General features: G+C 48.8%; 1 protein-coding gene across 1 annotated transcript in view; it reads right to left on the minus strand.

The window, feature by feature from the left end:
* Window positions 1–562: 562 nt before the first annotated feature.
* Window positions 563–27,262, minus strand: part of LOC147081523 (cytochrome P450 20A1-like) — a 46,128-nt gene continuing 19,428 nt past the window's right edge. Inside the window, exons 5-8 of the mRNA XM_085980784.1 lie at window positions 26,566–26,733; window positions 9,111–9,189; window positions 1,792–1,907; window positions 563–1,208 (exon numbers count right to left, since the gene is read on the minus strand). Of these exons, the coding sequence (XP_085836910.1) occupies window positions 1,134–1,208; window positions 1,792–1,907; window positions 9,111–9,189; window positions 26,566–26,733 (438 nt within the window). The 3' untranslated portion in view covers window positions 563–1,133. The remainder of the gene's footprint in view (window positions 1,209–1,791; window positions 1,908–9,110; window positions 9,190–26,565; window positions 26,734–27,262) is intronic.

A 27,262-nucleotide genomic window follows, 5' to 3' on the forward strand; every position in this document is an offset into this window, starting at 1 on the left:
GCGAGGAGCTCGGGGGAGGTGGGGGGGGCGAGGAGCTCGGGGGGGTGGGGGGCGAGGAGCTCGGGGGAGGGTGGGGGGGCGGGAGTTCGGGGGAGGGTGGGGGGCGAGGAGATCGGGGGAGGTGGGGGGGAGGAGTTCGGGGGAGGGTGGGGGGCGAGGAGATCGGGGAGGATGGGGGGGCGAGGAGCGAGGAGATCGAGGGAGGTGGGGGGGAGGAGTTCGGGGGAGGGTGGGGGGCGAGGAGATCGGGGGAGGTGGGGGGGAGGAGTTCGGGGGAGGGTGGGGGGGCGAGGAGATCGGGGGAGGTTGGGGGGGCGAGGAGCTCGGGGGGGGTGGGGGGGGCGAGGAGCTCGGGGGGGTGGGGGGGCGAGGAGCTCGGGGGGGGTGGGGGGGCGAGGAGCTCGTGGGGGGTGGGGGGGCGAGGAGATCGGGGGAGGTGGGGGGGCGAGGAGATCGGGGGAGGGTGGGGGGGCGAGGAGATCGGGGGAGGTTGGGGGGGCGAGGAGCTCGGGGGAGGAGGAGTTCGGGGGAGTGTGGGGTGCGAGGAATTCGGGGGAGGGTGGGGGTCGAGGAGCTCGGGGGAGGCGAGGAGCTCGGGTGGGGGGGCGGGGGGGGGAGGGGAAGGGATGGCATCAGAGTAAATGAGGGGAGCAGAGTGAAAGAGAAAACAGAACATCCAGTGTAATCCAGAGAGGAGCATAGCTAGAACCAAAAACCTACTCATTGTCACGGGCTTGCGAGTATTGTCATATAGTCTGTAATTGTGTGTTCTGTAATAACCAAGTCACCACATTTAATTGACTATCTAAAATTGTGTAGGATAATTGTTAAAATATAAGATAAATAAAAAGAATTTGAGAAAGAAATGACAACTAAAGTTCAGTGATTAACAAACCGGGATTACTCGGCGCGCCAGCAGAAAGTACCCACTTCCCTTAAGGGACAGAGATTCTCACCGACTAAGGAGGGAAATATATGAATACTCTTATATAAAAAAAATTATTACAATCGGTTGCTGTGAAGCACCTTGGGACATTTTACTACGTTAAAGGTGCTATATAAATGCAAGTTGTGATTTTTTTGGCAGAATGGCACTTGGGATCAGGTGTGAGCGACTCCCACTGCTGTTGTGTTTAAATGAAGCTGTACTTACGATTTGCTGTGATCACACATCCGGCCAGTGAGAAGATCATACTGTCCTCCAGCACCTAGGGAAACAAACAAAGATTACACTACAATCCCCATACAGGGACAAGTTTGGAGCTTATAGCAGGACTAACTCTACCGGTTCAGGGATTTGGTGCAGCAACCATCAGAATATAGGGCCACAGGTAGCCAGTGGAGATGGTCTTATAGGTATGGGAGTCCAAGGTGTCAGTTGGGCTCAGCTGGTAGGACAATTGCCTCTGAGCCATCCCAGGACATGAGCTTGTAATCCAGGCTGGCAGTGAAGGTGACAGGACATGGGTCTCTGCCTATTACTTCCCCATACACAGTGATAAGATGTGGGTCTGTGCCTATTACTTCACACACTCACAGCCCACCCAGCTACAGTCACACATTCACAGGCCGCCCAGCTACAGTTGCACACTCACAGCCCGCCCAGCTACAGTCACATTTGCAGCCTGCACCGCCACAATCACACTCACAGGTCGCCCAGGTAGTCACACACTTGCCACCCAGGTACAGTCACACTCACAGCTCAGGTACAGTCACACTCACAGCCCGCCCAGCTACAGTCACACTTGCAGCCTGCACCACCACAATCACAGGCCGCCCAGCCACCTGTACCTGCTTCTCACTGAGGTCACCCTGCAGTAAGGAGTCCACGAACTCTTGCCGACTGTTGTTTTTCCCCTTCCGCTCCTTCACCACTTTCTTCAGTGTGGCTTCCATTTCTCTGAGGGCTGGGGAGAGAACATGTTCAAAAAAATAAAATCCACACCAACCTCAACAGAAAAATTGGATAATTTCAGATTTCAGGTTACATGAACATTAAATAAATTGTGAAGCGGGGACAAGGAGACATCAGTTCAATAAAGTAAAGTAGTGATGTCAGGAAGTTTTTCCATAGAGTGCTCAGCACATGGAATGGGCTCCCAGTAGTGTAGCGGTTATGTTAGTGGACTAGTAGTTCAAAGAATAGGTGTTCAAATTCATGGCAGTCTGAGAATTTGAATTCAGTTTATAAAGGAATTTAAATTAAAAAGTGACTATGAAACTGTCGGACTGTCAAACCCAACGAGTTCACTAATGTCCCTTTAGGGAAGGAAACCTGCTGTCTTTACCCAGTCGGGTCCTATATGTGACTCCAGCCCCACACCAACATGGTCTACTCTTAACTGCCCTCTGAAGTGGCCCAGCAAGCCACTCAGTTGTTCGGGAAGCGTAATAAATTCCTGCCTTGCCAGCATCCCGAGAATGAATTAAAATATTAAAAAAGTTAAGACTGATGGAGGCAGAATGCTTGGAATCATTAAAAAAAATTGGTATAGTAATGGGGCGGGGGGGGGGATTTTGGTGTCTTTCTGGATAAATGAATTGAAATGGGTCAAATGGCCTTCCTCACTTACAATTATCTTGTGAATTGTAACATTGAAAGAGAATGTAAGCCAGGACAAGAGGTGTTGCCCAGAGAATACAGGAATATGGGAACAGCAGGAGGCCATTTATCCCCTGGAGCCTGATCCACCAAACTCAGCAAGGACATAGCTTGCAAAATCTGTTGGTGCTATCTGGGCGGGTGCAGCCAATCAGGCTTTGCTGGCTGATGATCACCCTGCCAGCCTGTTCCTCGTGCAGTTCCATGTAAAGCGTGACATACCGTCAGTGAGGTGCTTCTGAAGAGCCATTCTAAGCTGCCTTGAGAGACATTATCTGTTGGCCAAAGCAAGGGCTGCTCACCCCTGTCTATAGGGCACGCAGGCTCAAGTGGTCCAGCATGAGTCTTCGCGGGGGTCAGATCAGCAGAGAGCAAGATGCCGAGTTGTGCCATCTACGGCTACTGACATGCATCACAGTGCTCTACACAGCCAGCGGCAGTACTGGTTAGCTCCAGCCTCAATCCTTTCCCGTCCCTTCTGAATATTGAGCCTTTCTAAAAGGCCTTTCAGTATTTTTTGCCATTCTACTGTAGCACCCATCCCCCTTTAAATTTTGCCCAACCCTTCAAATTACACTTACGTATCTAATCCATCTTCCATTTCAAGTGGCAGTGTGCTCCCTACTCCCACCCAAATCTGCCTCTGGATTTGTGGGAATGTATGCAAATGAGTTGACTTGAGAGAGATGAGTGCTGTTGGCACTTTCTCGCTCAGTTCTTAACTGTTCCACCAGTGGACAAACATCAGCCCCTTGTGTTTTAAGATTTCTTTCTGTGAAATTTTGATCTTGGGATTTGAAACATTTCTACCCTCCTCAAAACTGCTGAGTTGTTCCAGGACTCGATGAGGGCCCAGTTAATAACCGCACAACATGGCATGGTAGTAAGTCACATATACCAGAAGATCCCAGGGTCAATCCCTGGTAATATGCTGTATTAGTTGAGGCAGAAGAGCATCTCAATGTCATGAGTTGGGAGAGGAGGGGGGGATGAAATCTCACGAGCGTTACTCGGTGGCTCCTGTTGGGAAGTGCATGTGTGCGACACGATCAGGCTTGGCTGTGATAACTTTCCCCTCCCACAGTCAGATACCCTGCTGCCTAGACTCACAGGTGAAAGACACTAAATACCTGTGCAAAAGTCAGCACCTTCGGGGGAAGGAGAGGAAACAGGGGGCCCAAGTAAAAAAAGATAATAAAAATAAATAATTTTCCAAGAGTAGACATTGTGACCCATGCAGCACAGCCCAGTAATGAAATCAATATGAAGAATTCTCAGTGCCCCGGGTTCCTTTCAATTTCAATTCCTGCCTGACACCAGCCACTGACAGTGCAATCAATAGAAGTCTAGAGTCCAAGAGATTTACAGGAAGTCACCAGCACAATAATCTGAATCAGATATTGATTCTCCTGCATTCGATCCCCTTTCGCCTTGTTTGGTCTGCCCTACAATTTATGCTCAGAGAGATGGCAGGTGGGGGTGACAGAGTTGTACTGCTCTGTTGTTAATACACAGGTTTCATTGTCAATGATACCCATCCAATTACAGAATGTTTGACAGTGCCCAATCTCATGGTGAAGGTGAAGGCGGCAGCACAAACCTTATGTTACTTTGCGTTACAAGGTTACGGTTATGGTACTGGACTAGTGACCCCAAGCTTGTGAGTTCAAATCCCACCGCCACTGTGGAAAGTTGTGAAATTGACCTCAATAAATCTGGTAATCTGTGGGCTGGCACCAGAAAAAGTGGCCATGAAAGCTGCCGGATTTCATAGAATCATAGAAACTTACAGCACAGAAGGAGGCCATTCGGCCCATCGTGCCTGTGCTGGCTCTTTGAAAGAGCAGTCTTGCTTAGCCCCACACCCCCGCTTTTTGTCTGTAACTGTCAGTTCCTCATCCTCAAGTACCCGTCCAACTCCCTTTTAAAATTATTTATGGAATCAGCTTCCACCACCTTTTCAGGTACAGTGTTCCAGATCCCAACAACTCTGGGTGAAAAAATTTCTCATCTCCTCTTCAGATCTTTTGCCAATGATTTTGAATCTATGACCTCTACTTATTGACCCACTCACCAGAGGGAATAGTTTGTTTATCTCTAGTTACTCTATCAAAACCTCTCATCATCTTGAAAACCTGTTAGGTTACCTTTCAACCTTCTCTGTTCCAAGGAGAACAATCCTAACTTTCCAACCTCTCCTCATAACTAAAGTCCCTCATCCCTGGTAACATCCTGGTAAACCTCCTCTGTACCCTTTCTAAGGTCTTTACATCTTTACTGAAGTGTAGTGCCCAGAATTGCCCACAATACTCCAGCAGAGGCCTAACGAGTGATTTATAAAGTTCTAGCATGATCGTTTGCTTTTATATTCTATGCCTCTATTTATAAACCCATATGCCTTTTTAACCACTTTATCAACTTCTATCTTCTTCTCACGGTTTGGAACGCTATAAAAAAAAACTCCCAGCAATGTAACAGTTCCCCCTCTGTTCCTTAACTCATGTTAAATTAATTCTCCGCCCCACTCCCACTCTGACCCGTCCTTGGCCTCCTACACGGTCCCAATAATAATCAACACAAGCTCGAGGAACAGCACTTCATCGTTCTATTAGGCACTTTATAGCCTTCTGGACTCAACAATTTCAGATCATAACCTCTGCCCCCATTGTAACCTCTGCCCCCATTGTAACCTCTGCCCCCATTGTTTCGGGCAGCAGCTGTTGCTGATGATTCAGATATTCCCATTTACTCCTCCTCTAGACCCATCTTTTGTTTCTTTCGCCTTGCACCATCATCCCTTTTGTCATTTAATCTCTCCTGTCTTCCACCCTATCACAGACCTTCCCTTTTGTTCTTTCCTACCCTCCCCCTTTCCCAGCCTCTGTACTTGCTCAAAACCTGTTACATCTCTAACTTTTTCCAGTTCTGATGAAAGGCCATCGACCGGAAACGTTAACTCAGTTTCTCTCTCCACAGATGCTGCCTGACCTGCTGAGTATTTCCAGCATTTTCTGTTTTTATTTCAGATTTCCAGCATCAGCAGTATTTTGCTTTTGTAAATAGACTAGATCCTAGAACTATCTCGTATATCCTTTCTATTTACACATCCTTAATCAATATTGCCACACCCCTCCTCTTTTTCCTTCTCTATCATTTCTGAGTACTTGGTAACCAGGAATATTAAGAACCCATTCCTGGCCTTGTTTGAGCCATGTCTCTGTTAATGCAACCACGTCATAATCCCATGCGGCAACTTGTGCCTGCAGCTCACCAACCTTATTAGTTACATTATGGACACCGACGAACATGCAATTTAATACCTCCTTCGTCACTTTTGCTATTTTCCTCAATCTGCTCCCTGCAATTGGATTGTTGTGCAAACCCAACTGGCTCACTAATGTTCTTCAGGGAACCTGCTACTCCTATACCCAGTCTGGCCAAATGTGACACCAGTCCTACACTATGTGGTTGGCTTTTGATGCTCTCAGAACAACTAGGGATGAGCAGTAAATGCGGCCTTGCCAGTGTCGGCCACATTCTGAGAACAATTTTTTTTTAAAGTTAGAATATTTTAATGCACCAATAAAGACTGGTAGCATGAAGGGATTGACTTGAAAACACTGCAAAGTTGTAGTAACAGAGAGAGAGGTAAAAGGAGCACTCACTGTCTCCACAAAAATTCCTAAACTTGGAACTGAGACAAGCCAGGTTTCTCTTCGTTGCCTCCAGTTGTGTACCTGACAGTCCACTTTGAGAGCTGGTGGCTCAGTAATACCAACACAGAAAAAGTTGCCATTTCAAACCCTGTGCTATAAACCCCTGTGCATGCAGAAGGAGCCCACCTTGCATTTATGCAATTGGATGTGTTGCACTCGTGTATAGCTGGTCAATAAATGTCCCAGGACAGGTGGTCAACCAGCCCACTCCACCCAGACTAACCTCCTTGAATTCTATCTTCATTGGACCTGGGAATGCTCAACTAGACAGAACACAACGCAACACAGGCTTGAGACAGAGCACAGTTCCCTCCACATACAGGATCACAAGATGGATATGGATGAGGAAGGCCATTCGGCCCTTTTTAGTTCATCCATCTAGAGCCTACAATCCCACCCCATCGTAGCATCCAACTTTTTTCCAAATGATTCAAGGGTTTTCACCTCCATTTCGAGTCCATTCTAACTGTTGATCACTCTCTGTGTGAAGAAAAATTTACTAATACCAGTCCAAAATCTTCCTTTTATTAGTTTGAACCTTTGTCCCCTTGCCCTATTCTTGCTATTTTAACTTATATAGTAATGTTCTGATGATTAGTCTGAAGTAATATTTCAGGTTTACCTTTTTCCATGTCATTTACTGTCAAGCATTCCTCTATAAGATCACCTCTCAGGTGCCTCATTCCCAGGTTGGAAAGCCCAGGGTTCTCCAGTCTCATAACTCAGACCCTCTAACACTAGGAAGCAGCCTCCTGGCTCCTCTCTGCACTGCTTCCTGTGACTGAATGTCTCCCTTATGCCTTGTGTGATCAAAACTGGACAGTACCCAAGGTGAGATCTGACCAGGGCACTGTGCGCTTTGATCATGATTCTCTAACTATTTTGGCTCTGGAGTTCAACATCCTATTGGCTTTACTGATTGTTGCTCTGCACTGGTTGGATATGTTGAGCTTCAAGTCTGCTAAAACTCCTAGGGCTCTTTCAACCACACCCGTAGCTATTTAAACACCATTCATGGAATACGTGTGTTGCCCATTATTCCTGCCTATATTCAGTAAATTGTCTGTGTGAAATTTCATCTCCCATTGTCCTGCCCACTTATAAATTTTGTCCAACTCATTGCGTAGTCCCGGAGTTATCGCCTCAGATGAAAGAAGCTCCACTTGTGCTCTATTGAAATGTTTAACAAAACCTTCCAATTAATTAGCTTAAGCTGTTTCCCTACATTAGAACAGTGACTACAATTCAAAAATACTTCATTGGCTGTGAAGCTTTTTGGGACGTCCTGAGGTTGTGAAAGGCTCTATGTAAATGCAAGTTCATTCGTTATTTTAAGTTAACCCTTTTAAAATTATATACCATGTTGCTGCTCCTTGGTATTTCTGAATCTCAGATCATGTTGAATAGAAACCTTCTGTAGCTTCTACTCCTAAGGATGATATTTAGTTATTGAAGGGGGTATAGGGAAGTGCTACATGATTAATCCCAGAACTTGAGGGAATGACATACAAGGACAGATTGAATACCCTGGGTCCTCTCTCTCTTGAAAAGAGAAGACAGAGGGGAACAAAGGAACAGGAGGAGGCCATTTAGACCTCAAGCCTATTCCACCATTCAATGAGATCATGGCTGACCTATGACCTAACTCCATATACCCACCATTGCCCAATATCCTTTAAGTTAACAAAAATCTGTCAATCTCAGCTTTAAAATTAACAAATGACCTAGCATCAACTGCCGTTTGTGGAAGAGAGTTTCAAACTTCTACCACACTTTGTGTGTAGAAGTGTTTCCAAACTTCACTCCTGAAAGGTCTGGCTCTAATTTTTAGACTATGTCCCCTTGTCCTAGACTCCTCAACCAGATGAAATAGTTTCTCTCCATCTAGCCGATCAACTCCCCCTCATATCTGGAAAAACTTCGATCAGATCACCTCATAACCTTCTAAATTCCAGGGAACACAACCCTAGTTTGTGTAATCTCTAATCTAGGGGATATGATAGAAGTGTTCAAAATTATGAAAAGTTTGGACAAATTGGATCCCAGTAAACTTGTCTGCTGTGTACAGAATTAAAGCAAGGGGTCATATTTACAAATTAAGCACAATAAAAGAAAATAGTTACAAAGTAACAGATTATCAGCATGGGTGGTAGAACAAGAAACATTGGTTTCAAGAACGAACCAGAGAGGTTCTTGTCAACAAATGGGATTTAGGGTTATACGCAATGACCCAAGGGAATACTGTGGACAGTTGGGCTAGATGGACTGAAGGTATTCTACTGCCTGAAACTGTTACTGTGTTACTATCACTTTCATTCCCTGTATGTTGTCTGGTTCACTCACCATTCCTACTACACTGAGTTTCACATTGAGCCCTCACAGCATGGCAAACTCCCAATCAAATCAGATCGAAACCCAGATCTGAGAGTTGAAGGGTCAGTGTGCAAATCTACTGTGCCACTTCTCTGCTCTCCTGAAGGCGGTTGGTGTGTGGATCTGCAGGTGCTGAGTGTCTTTAGGTAGCTCACTCTGTGAACCTAGGCAGGATATTCAACCACAAGAAGAATCACTTTCTCGCAAGCACACACGCACACCAGCAGAAGTCGCGAGGTAGGAGTCTGGGTGGGGATCCCAGAATGATATCCCCTCTCTCGAACCCAGAGATGCCGAGGTCAATTGAAGCGAGATGACAGGGATCAAAGCTGAGACCAGTAGTTGGAAGCTCTGGTTCATGTTTCAGTGACGACTTATACAACGTTCCATTAAAAAGCACTACCACAGTGCTAAATTACCCTCTTCGTAATATTCTTTCCTGGGAGAGATTTTATCAAGAGAGCCATCCAAAAATCCTTTCCCAATCTCTGACCAAATCTGAAAGCAAGCACAAGAAGGGGTAATGGTACACATCTCATAATACCAGGGGTAATGGTACACATCTCAGAATACCAGGCGTAATGGTACACATCTCAGAATACCTGGGGTAATGGTACACATCTCAGAATACCGGGGTAATGGTACACATCTCAGAATACCGGAGTAATGGTACACATCTCAGAATACCTGGGGTAATGGTACACATCTCAGAATACCGGGGTAATGGTACACATCTCAGAATACCGGGGTAATGGTACGCATCTCAGAATACCGGGGTAATGGTACACATCTCAGAATACCGGGGTAATGGTACGCATCTCAGAATACCGGGGTAATGGTACACATCTCAGAATACCGGGGTAATGGTACACATCTCAGAATACCTGGGGTAATGGTACACATCTCAGAATACCGGGGTAATGGTACACATCTCAGAATACCGGGGTAATGGTACGCATCTCAGAATACCTGGGGTAATGGTACACATCTCAGAATACCGGGGTAATGGTACACATCTCAGAATACCGGGGTAATGGTACGCATCTCAGAATACCGGGGTAATGGTACACATCTCAGAATACCGGGGTAATGGTACACATCTCAGAATACCGGGGTAATGGTACACGTCTCAGAATACCGGGGTAATGGTACACATCTCAGAATACCGGGGTAATGGTACACATCTCAGAATACCGGGGTAATGGTACGCATCTCAGAATACCGGGGTAATGGTACACATCTCAGAATACCGGGGTAATGGTACACGTCTCAGAATACATGGGGCAATAAGAACATAAGAAATAGGAGCAGGAATAGGCCACTTGGCCCCTCGAGGCAGCTCCACCATTCAAGAAGATCATGGCTGATCTTGGGCTCAAAGCCACTTCCCTGCCCGCTCCCCATAACCCTTCACTCCCTTATCTTGCAAAAATCTGTCTATCTCCACCTTAAATGTATTTAATGACCCAGCCTCCACAGCTCTCTGGGGCAGAGAACTCCACAGATTTATGACCCTCAGAGAAGAAATTCCTCCTCGTCTCAGTTCTAAAAGGGCGACTCTTTATTCTAAAACTGTGCCCCCGCGTTCTAGATTTCCCCACGAGGGGAAGCATCCTCTCTGCATCTACCCTGCCGAGCCCCCTCAGCATCTTATATGTTTCAATAAGATCACCTCTCATTCTTCTAAATTCCAATGAGTATAGGCCCAACCTGCTCAACCTTTCCTCATAAATTAACACCCTCAACTCTGGAATTAACCTAGTGAATCGTCTCTGAACTGCCTCCAATGTAAGTATATCCTTCCTTAAATAAGGCGACCAAAACTGTACGCAGTACTCAAGGTGTGGCCTCACCAATACCATGTACAGTTGTAGCAGGACTTCCCTGCTTTTATACTCCAACCCCCTTGAAATAAAGGCCAACATTCCATTTGCCTTTTTGATTACTTGCTGTACCTGCATGCTAACTTTTTGTGTTTCATGCACAAGGACACCCAGGTCCCTCTGAACTGTAGCATTTTGTAATCTCTCTCCATTTAAATAATAATTTGCTTTTTTATTTTTCATGCCAAAGTGGATAACCTCGCACTTTCCCACATTATACTCCATCTGCCAAATGTTTGCCTGCTCACCTAGCCTGTCTATATCCCTTTGCAGATTCTTTGAGCCCTCTGCACAACTTGCTTTCCCACCCATCTTTATATCATCCGCAAACTTGGCTACATTACACTCGGTCCCTTCATCCAAGTCATTAATGTAGATTGTAAATAGTTGAGGCCCGAGCACCGATACCTGTGGCACCCCACTAGTTACCGTTTGTCAACCAGAAAATGACCCATTTATCCCGACTCTCTGCTTTCTGTTAGTTAATCAATTCTCTATCCATGTTAATATATTACCCCCAACTCCGTGAGCTCTTATCTTATGCAGTAACCTTTTATGTGGTACCTTATCGAATGCCTCCTGGAAATCCAAATACACCACATCCACTGGCTCGCCCTTGTCCACCCTGCTTGTTACATCCTCAAAGAACTCCAGCAAATTTGGTACACATCTCAGAATACCAGGGGTAATGGTAGACATCTCAAAATACCGGGGTAATGGTAGACATCTCAAAATACCGGGGTAATGGTACACATCTCAAAATACCGGGGTAACGGTACACATCTCAAAATACCGGGGTAATGGTACACATCTCAAAATACCGGTGTAACTGTACACATCTCAAAATACCGGTGTAACTGTACACATCTCAGAATACATGGGGTAATGGTACACATCTCAGAATACCGGGGTAACGGTACACATCTCAAAATACATGGGGTAATGGTACACATCTCAAAATGCTAGGGGTAATGGTACACATCTCAGAATACCGGGGGTAATGGTACACGTCTCAGAATACTAGGGGTAATGGTACACATCTCAGGATACCGGTGGTAATAGTACACACTTCAGAATACCAGATATAATGTTTCACATCTCAGAATACATGGGGTAATGGTCCTGGATGATGTTCAGCTTCTTGAGTGTTGTTGGAGCTACACTCATCCAGGTAAGTGCAGAGTATTCCATCACACTCCTGTCGTATGCCTTGTAGATGGTGGAAAGGCTTTGGGGAGTCAGGGGGTGAATCACTTGACGCAGAATACCCAGCCTGTGACCTGCTCTTGTAGCCACAGTATTGATGTGACTGGTCCAGTTAAGTTTCCGGCCAATGGTAACCCGCAGGATGTTGATGGTGGGGGATTCGACGATGGTAATGCCATTGAATATCAAGCGGACGTGGTTAGACTCTTGCTTGTTGGAAATGGTCAATGCCTGGCACTTGTGTGATGCAAATGTTATTTGATTCACCAGACTCCAGGAAAGTTACTTAATATTTGTAGAGGGTCCCTGGAGTGTCCCGATATTTGTGGAGGGTCCCTGGAGTGTCCCGATATTTGTAGAGGGTCCCTGGAGTGTCCTGATATTTGTAGAGGGTCCCTGGAGTGTCCTGATATTTGTGGAGGGTCCCTGGAGTATCCTGATATTTGTAGAGGGTCCCTGGAGTATCCTGATATTTGTAGAGGGTCCCTGGAGTATCCTGATATTTGTAGAGGGTCCCTGGAGTGTCCTGATATTTGTAGAGGGTCTCTGGAGTGTCCTGATATTTGTAGAGGGTCTCTGGAGTGTCCTGATATTTGTCGAGGGTCCCTGGAGTGCCCTGATATTTGTAGAGGGTCCCTGGAGTGCCCTGATATTTGTAGAGGGTCCCTGGAGTGTCCTGATATTTGTAGAGATTCCCTGGAGTGCCCTGATATTTGTGAAGGGCCCCTAGAGTGTCCTGATATTTGTAAAGGGCCCCTGGAGTGTCCTGATATTTGTACAGGGTCCCTGGAGTGCCCTAATATTTGTTGAGGGTCCGTGGAGTGCCCTGATATTTTCAGATGGTCCCTGGAGTGCCCAGATATTTGTAGAGGGTCCCTGCAGTGCCCTGATATTTGCAGATGGACCCTGGCATTTGTAGAGGGTCCCTGGAGTGCTCTGATATTCATAGAGGGACCCTGGAGTGCCCTAATATTTGTAGAGGGTCCCTGGAGTGCCCTGATATTTGTAGAGGGTCCCTGGAGTGCCCTGATATTTGTAGAGGGTCCCTGGAGTGTCCTGATATTGGTAGAGGGACCCTGGAGTGCCCTGATATTTGTAGAGGGTCCCTGGAGTGCACTGATATTTGTAGAGGGTCCCTGGAGTGTCCTGATATTTGTAGAGAGTCCCTGGAGTGCCCTGATATTTGTAGAGGGTCCCTGGACTGTCCTGATATTTGTAAAGGGCCCCTGGAGTGCCCTGATATTTGTTGAGGGTCCGTGGAGTGCCCAGATATTTTCAGAGGGTCCCTGGAATGCCCTGATATTTGTTGAGAGTCCGTGGAGTGCCCAGATATTTTCAGAGGGTCCCTGGAATGCCCTGATATTTGTTGAGGGTCCGTGGAGTGCCCTGATATTTGTAGAGGGTCCCTGGAATGCCCTGATATTTGTAGAGGGTCCCTGGAGTGCCCTGATATTTGTTGAGGGTCCCTGGAGTGTCCTGATATTTGTAGAGGGTCCCTGGAGTGTCCTGATATTTGTAGAGGGTCCCTGGAGTGTTCTGATATTTGTAGAGGGGCCCTGGAGAGTCCTGATATTTGTAGAGGGTCCCTGGAGTGCCCTGATATTTGTAGAGGGTCCCTGGAGTGTCCTGATATTTGTAGAGGGTCCCTGGAGTGTCCTGATATTTGTAGAGGGTCCCTGGACTGTCCTGATATTTGTAGAGGGTCCCTGGGCTGTCCTGATATTTGTAGAGGGCCCCTGGACTGTCCTGATATTTGTAGAGGGTCCCTGGAGTGCCCTGATATTTGTAGAGGGTCCCTGGAGTGTCCGGATATCTGTAAAGGGCCCCTGGAGTGTCCTGATATTTGTAGAGGGTCCCTGGAGTATCCTGATATTTGTAGAGGGTCCGTGGCGTGCCCTGATATTTTCAGAGTGTCCTGATATTTGTAGAGGGTCCCTGGAGGGTCCTGATATTTGTAGAGGGTCCCTTGAGTGCCCTGATATTTGTAGATGGTCCCTGGAGTGTGCTGATATTTGTAGAGGGTCCCTGGAGTGCCCTGATATTTGTAGAGGGTCCCTGGACTGTCCTGATATTTGTAGAGGGCCCCTGCAGTGCCCTGATATTTGTTGAGGGTCCGTGGTGTGCCCAGATACTTTCAGAGGGTCCCTGGAATGCCCTGATATTTGTAGAGGGTCCCTGGAGTGTTCTGATATTTGTAGAGGGGCCCTGGAGAGTCCTGATATTTGTAGAGGGTCCCTGGAGTGTCCTGATATTTGTAGAGGGTCCCTGGAGTGTCCTGATATTTGTAGAGGGTCCCTGGAGTGTCCTGATATTTGTAGAGGGTCCCTGGACTGTCCTGATATTTGTAGAGGGTCCCTGGACTGTCCTGATATTTGTAGAGGGTCCCTGGAGTGCCCTGACATTTGTAGAGGGTCCCTGGAGTGCCCTGATATTTGTAAAGGGCCCCTGGACTGTCCTGATATTTGTAGAGGGTCCCTGGAGTGCCCTGATATTTGTAGAGGGTCCCTGGAGTATCCTGATATTTGTTGAGGGTCCGTGGCGTGCCCTGATATTTTCAGAGGGTCCCTGGAGTGTCCTGATATTTGTAGAGGGTCCCTGGAGGGTCCTGATATTTGTAGAGGGTCCCTGGAGTGCCCTGATATTTGCAGAGGGACCCTGGAGTGTGCTGATATTTGTTGAGGGTCCCTGGAGTGCCCTGATATTTGCAGAGTGTTCCTGGAGTGCCCTGATATTTGTAGAGGGTCCCTGCAGTGCCCTGATATTTGCAGATGGACCCTGGCAAGCCCGGATATTTGTAGAGGGTCCCTGGAGTGTCCTGATGTTTGTAGAGGGTCCCTGGAGTGCCCTGATATTTGTAGAGAGTCCCTGGACTGTCCTGATATTTGTAGAGGGTCCCTGGAGTGCCCTGATATTTGTCGAGGGTCCCTGGAGTGTCCTGATATTTGTAAAGGGCCCCTGGAGTGTCCTGATGTTTGTAGAGGGTCCCTGGAGTGCCCTGATATTTGTAGAGGGTCCCTGGACTGTCCTGATATTTGTACAGGGTTCCTGGAGTGCCCTGATATTCGTAGAGGGTCCCTGCAGTGCCCTGATATTTGTTGAGGGTCCGTGGAGTGCCCTGATATTTGTAGAGAGTCCCTGGAGTATCCTGATATTTGTAGAGGGTCGCTGGAGTGTCCTGATATTTGTAATGGGTTCCTGGAGTGCCCTGATATTTGTAGAGGGTCCGTGGAGTGCCCTGATATTTGTAGAGAGTCCCTGGAGTATCCTGATATTTGTAGAGGGTCGCTGGAGTGTCCTGATATTTGTAATGGGTTCCTGGAGTGCCCTGATATTTGTAGAGGGTCCCTGGAGTGCCCTGATATTTGTAGAGAGTCCCTGGAGTATCCTGATATTTGTAGAGGGTCCCTGGAGTGTCCTGATATTTGTAGAGGGTCCCTGGAGTGCCCTGATATTTGTAGAGGGTCCCTGGAGTGTCCTGATATTTGTAGAGGGTCCCTGGAGTGCCCTGATATTTGTAGAGGGTCCCTGGAGTGTCCTGATATTTGTAGAGATTCCCTGGAGTGTCCTGATATTTGTAAAGGGCCCCTGGAGTGTCCTGATATTTGTACAGGGTCCCTGGAGTGCCCTGATATTTGTAGAGGGTCCCTGGAGTGTCCGGATATCTGTAAAGGGCCCCTGGAGTGTCCTGATATTTGTAGAGGGTCCCTGGAGTATCCTGATATTTGTAGAGGGTCCGTGGCGTGCCCTGATATTTTCAGAGGGTCCCTGGAGTGTCCTGATATTTGTAGAGGGTCCCTGGAGGGTCCTGATATTTGTAGAGGGTCCCTTGAGTGCCCTGATATTTGTAGATGGTCCCTGGAGTGTGCTGATATTTGTAGAGGGTCCCTGGAGTGCCCTGATATTTGTAGAGGGTCCCTGGACTGTCCTGATATTTGTAGAGGGCCCCTGCAGTGCCCTGATATTTGTTGAGGGTCCGTGGTGTGCCCAGATACTTTCAGAGGGTCCCTGGAATGCCCTGATATTTGTAGAGGGTCCCTGGAGTGTTCTGATATTTGTAGAGGGGCCCTGGAGAGTCCTGATATTTGTAGAGGGTCCCTGGAGTGTCCTGATATTTGTAGAGGGTCCCTGGAGTGTCCTGATATTTGTAGAGGGTCCCTGGAGTGTCCTGATATTTGTAGAGGGTCCCTGGACTGTCCTGATATTTGTAGAGGGTCCCTGGACTGTCCTGATATTTGTAGAGGGTCCCTGGAGTGCCCTGACATTTGTAGAGGGTCCCTGGAGTGCCCTGATATTTGTAAAGGGCCCCTGGACTGTCCTGATATTTGTAGAGGGTCCCTGGAGTGCCCTGATATTTGTAGAGGGTCCCTGGAGTATCCTGATATTTGTTGAGGGTCCGTGGCGTGCCCTGATATTTTCAGAGGGTCCCTGGAGTGTCCTGATATTTGTAGAGGGTCCCTGGAGGGTCCTGATATTTGTAGAGGGTCCCTGGAGTGCCCTGATATTTGCAGAGGGACCCTGGAGTGTGCTGATATTTGTTGAGGGTCCCTGGAGTGCCCTGATATTTGCAGAGTGTTCCTGGAGTGCCCTGATATTTGTAGAGGGTCCCTGCAGTGCCCTGATATTTGCAGATGGACCCTGGCAAGCCCGGATATTTGTAGAGGGTCCCTGGAGTGTCCTGATGTTTGTAGAGGGTCCCTGGAGTGCCCTGATATTTGTAGAGAGTCCCTGGACTGTCCTGATATTTGTAGAGGGTCCCTGGAGTGCCCTGATATTTGTCGAGGGTCCCTGGAGTGTCCTGATATTTGTAAAGGGCCCCTGGAGTGTCCTGATGTTTGTAGAGGGTCCCTGGAGTGCCCTGATATTTGTAGAGGGTCCCTGGACTGTCCTGATATTTGTACAGGGTTCCTGGAGTGCCCTGATATTCGTAGAGGGTCCCTGCAGTGCCCTGATATTTGTTGAGGGTCCGTGGAGTGCCCTGATATTTGTAGAGAGTCCCTGGAGTATCCTGATATTTGTAGAGGGTCGCTGGAGTGTCCTGATATTTGTAATGGGTTCCTGGAGTGCCCTGATATTTGTAGAGGGTCCGTGGAGTGCCCTGATATTTGTAGAGAGTCCCTGGAGTATCCTGATATTTGTAGAGGGTCGCTGGAGTGTCCTGATATTTGTAATGGGTTCCTGGAGTGCCCTGATATTTGTAGAGGGTCCCTGGAGTGCCCTGATATTTGTAGAGAGTCCCTGGAGTATCCTGATATTTGTAGAGGGTCCCTGGAGTGTCCTGATATTTGTAGAGGGTCCCTGGAGTGCCCTGATATTTGTAGAGGGTCCCTGGAGTGTCCTGATATTTGTAGAGGGTCCCTGGAGTGCCCTGATATTTGTAGAGGGTCCCTGGAGTGTCCTGATATTTGTAGAGATTCCCTGGAGTGTCCTGATATTTGTAAAGGGCCCCTGGAGTGTCCTGATATTTGTACAGGGTCCCTGGAGTGCCCTAATATTTGTTGAGGGTCCGTGGAGTGCCCTGATATTTTCAGATGGTCCCTGGAGTGCCCAGATATTTGTAGAGGGTCCCTGCAGTGCCCTGATATTTGCAGATGGACCCTGGCAAGCCCTGATATTTGTAGAGGGTCCCTGGAGTGCCCTGATATTTGTAGAGGGTCCCTGGAGTGTCCTGATATTGGTGGAGGGACCCTGGAGTGCCCTGATATTTGTAGAGGGTCCCTGGAGTGCACTGATATTTGTAGAGGGTCCCTGGAGTGTCCTGATATTTGTAGAGAGTCCCTGGAGTGCCCTGATATTTGTAAAGGGCCCCTGGAGTGCCCTGATATTTGTAGAGGGTCCCTGGAGTGCCCAGATATTTTCAGAGGGTCCCTGGAATGCCCTGATATTTGTAGAGGGTCCCTGGAGTGTCCTGATATTTGTAGAGGGTCCCTGGAGTGTTCTGATATTTGTAGAGGGGCCCTGGAGAGTCCTGATATTTGTAGAGGGTCCCTGGAGTGTTCTGATATTTGTAGAGGGTCCCTGGAGTGCCCTGATATTTGTAGATGGTCCCTGGAGTGTGCTGATATTTGCAGATGGACCCTGGCAAGCCCGGATATTTGTAGAGGGTCCCTGGAGTGTCCTGATGTTTGTAGAGGGTCCCTGGAGTGCCCTGATATTTGTAGAGGGTCCCTGGACTGTCCTGATATTTGTAGAGGGCCCCTGGAGTGCCCTGATATTTGTTGAGGGTCCGTGGTGTGCCCAGATATTTTCAGAGGGTCCCTGGAGTGCCCTGATATTTGTAGAGGGTCCCTGGACTGTCCTGATATTTGTAGAGGGCCCCTGCAGTGCCCTGATATTTGTTGAGGGTCCGTGGTGTGCCCAGATACTTTCAGAGGGTCCCTGGAATGCCCTGATATTTGTAGAGGGTCCCTGGAGTGTTCTGATATTTGTAGAGGGGCCCTGGAGAGTCCTGATATTTGTAGAGGGTCCCTGGAGTGTCCTGATATTTGTAGAGGGTCCCTGGAGTGTCCTGATATTTGTAGAGGGTCCCTGGAGTGTCCTGATATTTGTAGAGGGTCCCTGGAGTGTCCTGATATTTGTAGAGGGTCCCTGGACTGTCCTGATATTTGTAGAGGGTCCCTGGACTGTCCTGATATTTGTAGAGGGTCCCTGGAGTGCCCTGACATTTGTAGAGGGTCCCTGGAGTGCCCTGATATTTGTAAAGGGCCCCTGGACTGTCCTGATATTTGTAGAGGGTCCCTGGAGTGCCCTGATATTTGTAGAGGGTCCCTGGAGTGTCCTGATATCTGTAAAGGGCCCCTGGAGTGTCCTGATATTTGTAGAGGGTCCCTGGAGTATTCTGATATTTGTAGAGGGTCCCTGGAGTATCCTGATATTTGTTGAGGGTCCGTGGCGTGCCCTGATATTTTCAGAGGGTCCCTGGAGTGTCCTGATATTTGTAGAGGGTCCCTGGAGGGTCCTGATATTTGTAGAGGGTCCCTGGAGTGCCCTGATATTTGCAGAGGGACCCTGGAGTGTGCTGATATTTGTTGAGGGTCCCTGGAGTGCCCTGATATTTGCAGAGGGTTCCTGGAGTGCCCTGATATTTGTAGAGGGTCCCTGCAGTGCCCTGATATTTGCAGATGGACCCTGGCAAGCCCGGATATTTGTAGAGGGTCCCTGGAGTGTCCTGATGTTTGTAGAGGGTCCCTGGAGTGCCCTGATATTTGTAGAGAGTCCCTGGACTGTCCTGATATTTGTAGAGGGTCCCTGGAGTGCCCTGATATTTGTAGAGGGTCCCTGGAGTGTCCTGATATTTGTAAAGGGCCCCTGGAGTGTCCTGATGTTTGTAGAGGGTCCCTGGACTGTCCTGATATTTGTACAGGGTTCCTGGAGTGCCCTGATATTCGTAGAGGGTCCCTGCAGTGCCCTGATATTTGTTGAGGGTCCGTGGAGTGCCCTGATATTTGTAGAGAGTCCCTGGAGTATCCTGATATTTGTAGAGGGTCGCTGGAGTGTCCTGATATTTGTAATGGGTTCCTGGAGTGCCCTGATATTTGTAGAGGGTCCGTGGAGTGCCCTGATATTTGTAGAGAGTCCCTGGAGTATCCTGATATTTGTAGAGGGTCGCTGGAGTGTCCTGATATTTGTAATGGGTTCCTGGAGTGCCCTGATATTTGTAGAGGGTCCCTGGAGTGTCCTGATATTTGTAGAGGGTCCCTGGAGTGCCCTGATATTTGTAGAGGGTCCCTGGAGTGTCCTGATATTTGTAGAGATTCCCTGGAGTGCCCTGATATTTGTGAAGGGCCCCTGGAGTGTCCTGATATTTGTAAAGGGCCCCTGGAGTGTCCTGATATTTGTACAGGGTCCCTGGAGTGCCCTAATATTTGTTGAGGGTCCGTGGAGTGCCCTGATATTTTCAGATGGTCCCTGGAGTGCCCAGATATTTGTAGAGGGTCCCTGCAGTGCCCTGATATTTGCAGATGGACCCTGGCAAGCCCTGATATTTGTAGAGGGTCCCTGGAGTGCCCTGATATTTGTAGAGGGTCCCTGGAGTGTCCTGATATTGGTGGAGGGACCCTGGAGTGCCCTGATATTTGTAGAGGGTCCCTGGAGTGCACTGATATTTGTAGAGGGTCCCTGGAGTGTCCTGATATTTGTAGAGAGTCCCTGGAGTGCCCTGATATTTGTAAAGGGCCCCTGGAGTGCCCTGATATTTGTAGAGGGTCCCTGGAGTGCCCAGATATTTTCAGAGGGTCCCTGGAATGCCCTGATATTTGTTGAGGGTCCGTGGAGTGCCCTGATATTTGTAGAGGGTCCCTGGAATGCCCTGATATTTGTAGAGGGTCCCTGGAGTGCCCTGATATTTGTAGAGGGTCCCTGGAGTGTCCTGATATTTGTAGAGGGTCCCTGGAGTGTCCTGATATTTGTAGAGGGTCCCTGGAGTGTTCTGATATTTGTAGAGGGGCCCTGGAGAGTCCTGATATTTGTAGAGGGTCCCTGGAGTGTTCTGATATTTGTAGAGGGTCCCTGGAGTGCCCTGATATTTGTAGATGGTCCCTGGAGTGTGCTGATATTTGCAGATGGACCCTGGCAAGCCCGGATATTTGTAGAGGGTCCCTGGAGTGTCCTGATGTTTGTAGAGGGTCCCTGGAGTGCCCTGATATTTGTAGAGGGTCCCTGGACTGTCCTGATATTTGTAGAGGGCCCCTGGAGTGCCCTGATACTTGTTGAGGGTCCGTGGTGTGCCCAGATATTTTCAGAGGGTCCCTGGAATGCCCTGATATTTGTTGAGGGTCCGTGGAGTGCCCTGATATTTGTAGAGGGTCCCTGGAGTATCCTGATATTTGTAGAGGGTCCCTGGAGAGTCCTGATATTTGTAGAGGGTCCCTGGAGTGTCCTGATATTTGTAGAGGGTCCCTGGAGTGCCCTGACATTTGTAGAGGGTCCCTGGAGTGCCCTGATATTTGTAAAGGGCCCCTGGACTGTCCTGATATTTGTAGAGGGTCCCTGGAGTGCCCTGATATTTGTAGAGGGTCCCTGGAGTGTCCTGATATCTGTAAAGGGCCCCTGGAGTGTCCTGATATTTGTAGAGGGTCCCTGGAGTATCCTGATATTTGTTGAGGGTCCGTGGCGTGCCCTGATATTTTCAGAGGGTCCCTGGAGTGTCCTGATATTTGTAGAGGGTCCCTGGAGGGTCCTGATATTTGTAGATGGTCCCTGGAGTGCCCTGATATTTGCAGAGGGACCCTGGAGTGTCCTGATATTTGTAGATGGTCCCTGGAGTGTCCTGATATTTGTAGATGGTCCCTGGAGTGTGCTGATATTTGTAGAGGGTCCCTGGAGTGCCCTGATATTTGTAGAGAGTCCCTGGAGTATCCTGATATTTGTAGAGGGTCCCTGCAGTGCCCTGATATTTGTAGAGGGTCGCTGGAGTGTCCTGATATTTGTAGAGGGTCCCTGGAGTGCCCTGATATTTGTAGATGGTCCCTGGAGTGTGCTGATATTTGTTGAGGGTCCCTGGAGTGCCCTGATATTTGCAGAGGGTTCCTGGAGTGCCCTGACATTTGTAGAGGGTCCCTGCAGTGCCCTGATATTTGCAGATGGACCCTGGCAAGCCCGGATATTTGTAGAGGGTCCCTGGAGTGTCCTGATGTTTGTAGAGGGTCCCTGGAGTGCCCTGATATTTGTAGAGGGTCCCTGGACTGTCCTGATATTTGTAGAGGGTCCCTGGAGTGCACTGATATTTGTAGAGGGTCCCTGGAGTGTCCTGATATTTGTAGAGAGTCCCTGGAGTGCCCTGATATTTGTAAAGGGCCCCTGGAGTGCCCTGATATTTGTAGAGGGTCCCTGGAGTGCCCAGATATTTTCAGAGGGTCCCTGGAATGCCCTGATATTTGTTGAGGGTCCGTGGAGTGCCCTGATATTTGTAGAGGGTCCCTGGAATGCCCTGATATTTGTAGAGGGTCCCTGGAGTGCCCTGATATTTGTAGAGGGTCCCTGGAGTGTCCTGATATTTGTAGAGGGTCCCTGGAGTGTCCTGATATTTGTAGAGGGTCCCTGGAGTGTTCTGATATTTGTAGAGGGGCCCTGGAGAGTCCTGATATTTGTAGAGGGTCCCTGGAGTGTTCTGATATTTGTAGAGGGTCCCTGGAGTGCCCTGATATTTGTAGATGGTCCCTGGAGTGTGCTGATATTTGCAGATGGACCCTGGCAAGCCCGGATATTTGTAGAGGGTCCCTGGAGTGTCCTGATGTTTGTAGAGGGTCCCTGGAGTGCCCTGATATTTGTAGAGGGTCCCTGGACTGTCCTGATATTTGTAGAGGGCCCCTGGAGTGCCCTGATACTTGTTGAGGGTCCGTGGTGTGCCCAGATATTTTCAGAGGGTCCCTGGAATGCCCTGATATTTGTTGAGGGTCCGTGGAGTGCCCTGATATTTGTAGAGGGTCCCTGGAGTATCCTGATATTTGTAGAGGGTCCCTGGAGAGTCCTGATATTTGTAGAGGGTCCCTGGAGTGTCCTGATATTTGTAGAGGGTCCCTGGAGTGTCCTGATATTTGTAGAGGGTCCCTGGAGTGCCCTGACATTTGTAGAGGGTCCCTGGAGTGCCCTGATATTTGTAAAGGGCCCCTGGACTGTCCTGATATTTGTAGAGGGTCCCTGGAGTGCCCTGATATTTGTAGAGGGTCCCTGGAGTGTCCTGATATCTGTAAAGGGCCCCTGGAGTGTCCTGATATTTGTAGAGGGTCCCTGGAGTATCCTGATATTTGTTGAGGGTCCGTGGCGTGCCCTGATATTTTCAGAGGGTCCCTGGAGTGTCCTGATATTTGTAGAGGGTCCCTGGAGGGTCCTGATATTTGTAGATGGTCCCTGGAGTGCCCTGATATTTGCAGAGGGACCCTGGAGTGTCCTGATATTTGTAGATGGTCCCTGGAGTGTCCTGATATTTGTAGATGGTCCCTGGAGTGTGCTGATATTTGTAGAGGGTCCCTGGAGTGCCCTGATATTTGTAGAGAGTCCCTGGAGTATCCTGATATTTGTAGAGGGTCCCTGCAGTGCCCTGATATTTGTAGAGGGTCGCTGGAGTGTCCTGATATTTGTAGAGGGTCCCTGGAGTGCCCTGATATTTGTAGATGGTCCCTGGAGTGTGCTGATATTTGTTGAGGGTCCCTGGAGTGCCCTGATATTTGCAGAGGGTTCCTGGAGTGCCCTGACATTTGTAGAGGGTCCCTGCAGTGCCCTGATATTTGCAGATGGACCCTGGCAAGCCCGGATATTTGTAGAGGGTCCCTGGAGTGTCCTGATGTTTGTAGAGGGTCCCTGGAGTGCCCTGATATTTGTAGAGGGTCCCTGGACTGTCCTGATATTTATAGAGGGTCCCTGGAGTGCCCTGATATTTGTAAAGGGCCCCTGGAGTGTCCTGATGTTTGTAGAGGGTCCCTGGAGTGCCCTGATATTTGTAGAGGGTCCCTGGACTGTCCTGATATTTGTACAAGGTTCCTGGAGTGCCCTGATATTTGTAGAGGGTCCCTGCAGTGCCCTGATATTTGTTGAGGGTCCGTGGAGTGCCCTGATATTTGTAGAGAGTCCCTGGAGTATCCTGATATTTGTAGAGGGTCGCTGGAGTGTCCTGATATTTGTAATGGGTTCCTGGAGTGCCCTGATATTTGTAGAGGGTCCGTGGAGTGCCCTGATATTTGTAGAGAGTCCCTGGAGTATCCTGATATTTGTAGAGGGTCGCTGGAGTGTCCTGATATTTGTAATGGGTTCCTGGAGTGCCCTGATATTTGTAGAGGGTCCCTGGAGTGCCCTGATATTTGTAGAGAGTCCCTGGAGTATCCTGATATTTGTAGAGGGTCCCTGGAGTGTCCTGATATTTGTAGAGGGTCCCTGGAGTGCCCTGATATTTGTAGAGGGTCCCTGGAGTGTGCTGATATTTGTAGAGGGTCCCTGGAGTGCCCTGATATTTGTAGAGGGTCCCTGGAGTGTCCTGATATTTGTAGAGATTCCCTGGAGTGCCCTGATATTTGTGAAGGGCCCCTGGAGTGTCCTGATATTTGTAAAGGGCCCCTGGAGTGTCCTGATATTTGTACAGGGTCCCTGGAGTGCCCTAATATTTGTTGAGGGTCCGTGGAGTGCCCTGATATTTTCAGATGGTCCCTGGAGTGCCCAGATATTTGTAGAGGGTCCCTGCAGTGCCCTGATATTTGCAGATGGACCCTGGCAAGCCCTGATATTTGTAGAGGGTCCCTGGAGTGCCCTGATATTTGTAGAGGGTCCCTGGAGTGTCCTGATATTGGTGGAGGGACCCTGGAGTGCCCTGATATTTGTAGAGGGTCCCTGGAGTGCACTGATATTTGTAGAGGGTCCCTGGAGTGTCCTGATATTTGTAGAGAGTCCCTGGAGTGCCCTGATATTTGTAGAGGGTCCCTGGAGTGTCCTGATATTTGTAAAGGGCCCCTGGAGTGCCCTGATATTTGTTGAGGGTCCGTGGAGTGCCCAGATATTTTCAGAGGGTCCCTGGAATGCCCTGATATTTGTTGAGGGTCCGTGGAGTGCCCTGATATTTGTGGAGGGTCCCTGGAATGCCCTGATATTTGTAGAGGGTCCCTGGAGTGCCCTGATATTTGTAGAGGGTCCCTGGAGTGTCCTGATATTTGTAGAGGGTCCCTGGACTGTCCTGATATTTGTAGAGGGTCCCTGGAGTGTTCTGATATTTGTAGAGGGGCCCTGGAGAGTCCTGATATTTGTAGAGGGTCCCTGGAGTGTCCTGATATTTGTAGAGGGTCCCTGGAGTGTCCTGATATTTGTAGAGGGTCCCTGGAGTGTCCTGATATTTGTAGAGGGTCCCTGGACTGTCCTGATATTTGTAGAGGGTCCCTGGAGTGCCCTTATATTTGTAGAGGGTCCCTGGAGTGCCCTGATATTTGTAGAGGGTCCCTGGAGTGTCCTGATATCTGTAAAGGGCCCCTGGAGTGTCATGATATTTGTAGAGGGTCCCTGGAGTATCCTGATATTTGTTGAGGGTCCGTGGCGTGCCCTGATATTTTCAGAGGGTCCCTGGAGTGTCCTGATATTTGTAGAGGGTCCCTGGAGGGTCCTGATATTTGTAGAGGGTCCCTGGAGTGCCCTGATATTTGCAGAGGGACCCTGGAGTGTCCTGATATTTGTAGATGGTCCCTGGAGTGTCCTGATATTTGTAGTGTCCCTGGAGGGTCCTGATATTTGTAGAGGGTCCCTGGAGTGCCCTGATATTTGTAGAGGGTCGCTGGAGTGCCCTGATATTTGTAGAGGGTCCCTGGAGTGCCCTGATATTTGTAGATGGTCCCTGGAGTGTGCTGATATTTGTAGAGGGTCCCTGGAGTGCCCTGATATTTGTAGAGAGTCCCTGGAGTATCCTGATATTTGTAGAGGGTCCCTGCAGTGCCCTGATATTTGTAGAGGGTCCCTGCAGTGCCCTGATATTTGCAGATGGACCCTGGCAAGCCCGGATATTTGTAGAGGGTCCCTGGAGTGTCCTGATGTTTGTAGAGGGTCCCTGGAGTGCCCTGATATTTGTAGAGGGTCCCTGGACTGTCCTGATATTTGTACAGGGTTCCTGGAGTGCCCTGATATTTGTAGAGGGTCCCTGCAGTGCCCTGATATTTGTTGAGGGTCCGTGGAGTGCCCTGATATTTGTAGAGAGTCCCTGGAGTATCCTGATATTTGTAGAGGGTCGCTGGAGTGTCCTGATATTTGTAATGGGTTCCTGGAGTGCCCTGATATTGGTAGAGGGTCCGTGGAGTGCCCTGATATTTGTAGAGAGTCCCTGGAGTATCCTGATATTTGTAGAGGGTCGCTGGAGTGTCCTGATATTTGTAATGGGTTCCTGGAGTGCCCTGATATTTGTAGAGGGTCCCTGGAGTGCCCTGATATTTGTAGAGAGTCCCTGGAGTATCCTGATATTTGTAGAGGGTCCCTGGAGTGTCCTGATATTTGTAGAGGGTCCCTGGAGTGCCCTGATATTTGTAGAGGGTCCCTGGAGTGTCCTGATATTTGCAGAGGGACCCTGGAGTGTCCTGATATTTGTAGAGGGTCCCTGGAGTGCCCTGATATTTGTAGATGGTCCCTGGAGTGCCCAGATATTTGCAGAGGGACCCTGGAGTGTCCTGATATTTGCAGAGGGATCCTGGAGTGTCCTGATATTTGTAGAGTCCCTGGAGTGCCCGGATATTTGTAGAGGGTCCCTGGAGTGCCCTGATATTTGTAGAGGGTCCCTGGAGTATCCTGATATTTGTCGAGGGTCCCTGGAGTGCCCTGATATTTGCAGAGGGCTCCTGGGATTATAGCGATTTCCTGGGAATGTGCCGATATTTGCAGAGGGTTCCTAGAGTGTGCCGATATTTGCAGACTCCCACCGAGGATGCTTGGAAACACAGACATTCCTGCATTCTTCTGCATCACTGAAGTGATCTCACTGATATGCTCAACCTGACTAGACTCCTAATTCATTCAAGCTGGTGTTGAAGGGCTTCAAACCAGCATAGGGTAGAAGAGTAAAACTAAGCGAAGGCTCCCCGACAGCACCACATTGTACATAGACTGGGGTTCAAACCTCCAACATTCCTGGTCTGTTTGGGTCTGGTTCATACCCACTGAGCCATCAGGGGAAGAGCTCCTTCCTCTGTAGCAATCCCATTTCATTGGATCAAATGAGACTGTCCACATAATCAATTTGCATGGTGAAAACAGCAGCAGAGTTGAAAATACCCCCCCGCTCTCCAAACTGGACACAATCGATCAGCCCCGTATTCTGCCCCCGCGCACTCACCAATTCATGGTTCTTTCGGAAGCGGATTACTTCTTGATCACTTTCGAAGCGGCTGCCCATTGCTGCCTGCGTGACGGACTTCATGGCAAAGCCTAGCATGTGCTGACACAGAGGGACGTGCTGTGATTCAGGATACGAGAGCCACTTCGATACCAGTTCGTCAGCTAGCTAAGAGAAGGGAGAAAGGAAAAGATCAGGAGGAATCGAACTGGCTGTTTAACAATTGGTGGCACAGACCTGCTCCTAGTGGACCCGGGCTCACAAGAACTAACTAACTAACAAGAGATTAGAAGGGCAAAAAGGAAATGTGAAAAAAGCCTAGCAGATAATAAAAAGGGAAATAGTAAGGGCTTTTATAAGCATCTATCTACAGGAAACTTCACGATATCCGGCACCGACGGGACCGAGCTGCTGCCGATCTATCAAAACTTCCGGATAGACCAGCGCTGATGTTGAAGGATACGGAGGTTTTCATCTCCGTATCTGACAACAAACACTGTTGCTTAGCAACAGCTTGTAAACACCCGGCCCGTACCTTGGAAGCGTCTCTGAAGCTGTTGCTAAGCTACAGAGACGCTTTCCAGAGCCTGACTGTTAAAAAAAAAAAAATGCTAGAAGAAAAAAAACCTAACCAAAATGGCTGCTGATTTCTGCCGTTAGAGCGAGGTTTCCAGACATACAACCTCCGGATAAACCA

This window comes from Somniosus microcephalus, unplaced genomic scaffold (assembly GCF_052327205.1).
Source record: "Somniosus microcephalus isolate GS21.2 unplaced genomic scaffold, FLI_Smic_1.0 scaffold539, whole genome shotgun sequence".
In the NCBI taxonomy this organism is placed as follows: Eukaryota; Metazoa; Chordata; class Chondrichthyes; order Squaliformes; family Somniosidae; genus Somniosus; species Somniosus microcephalus.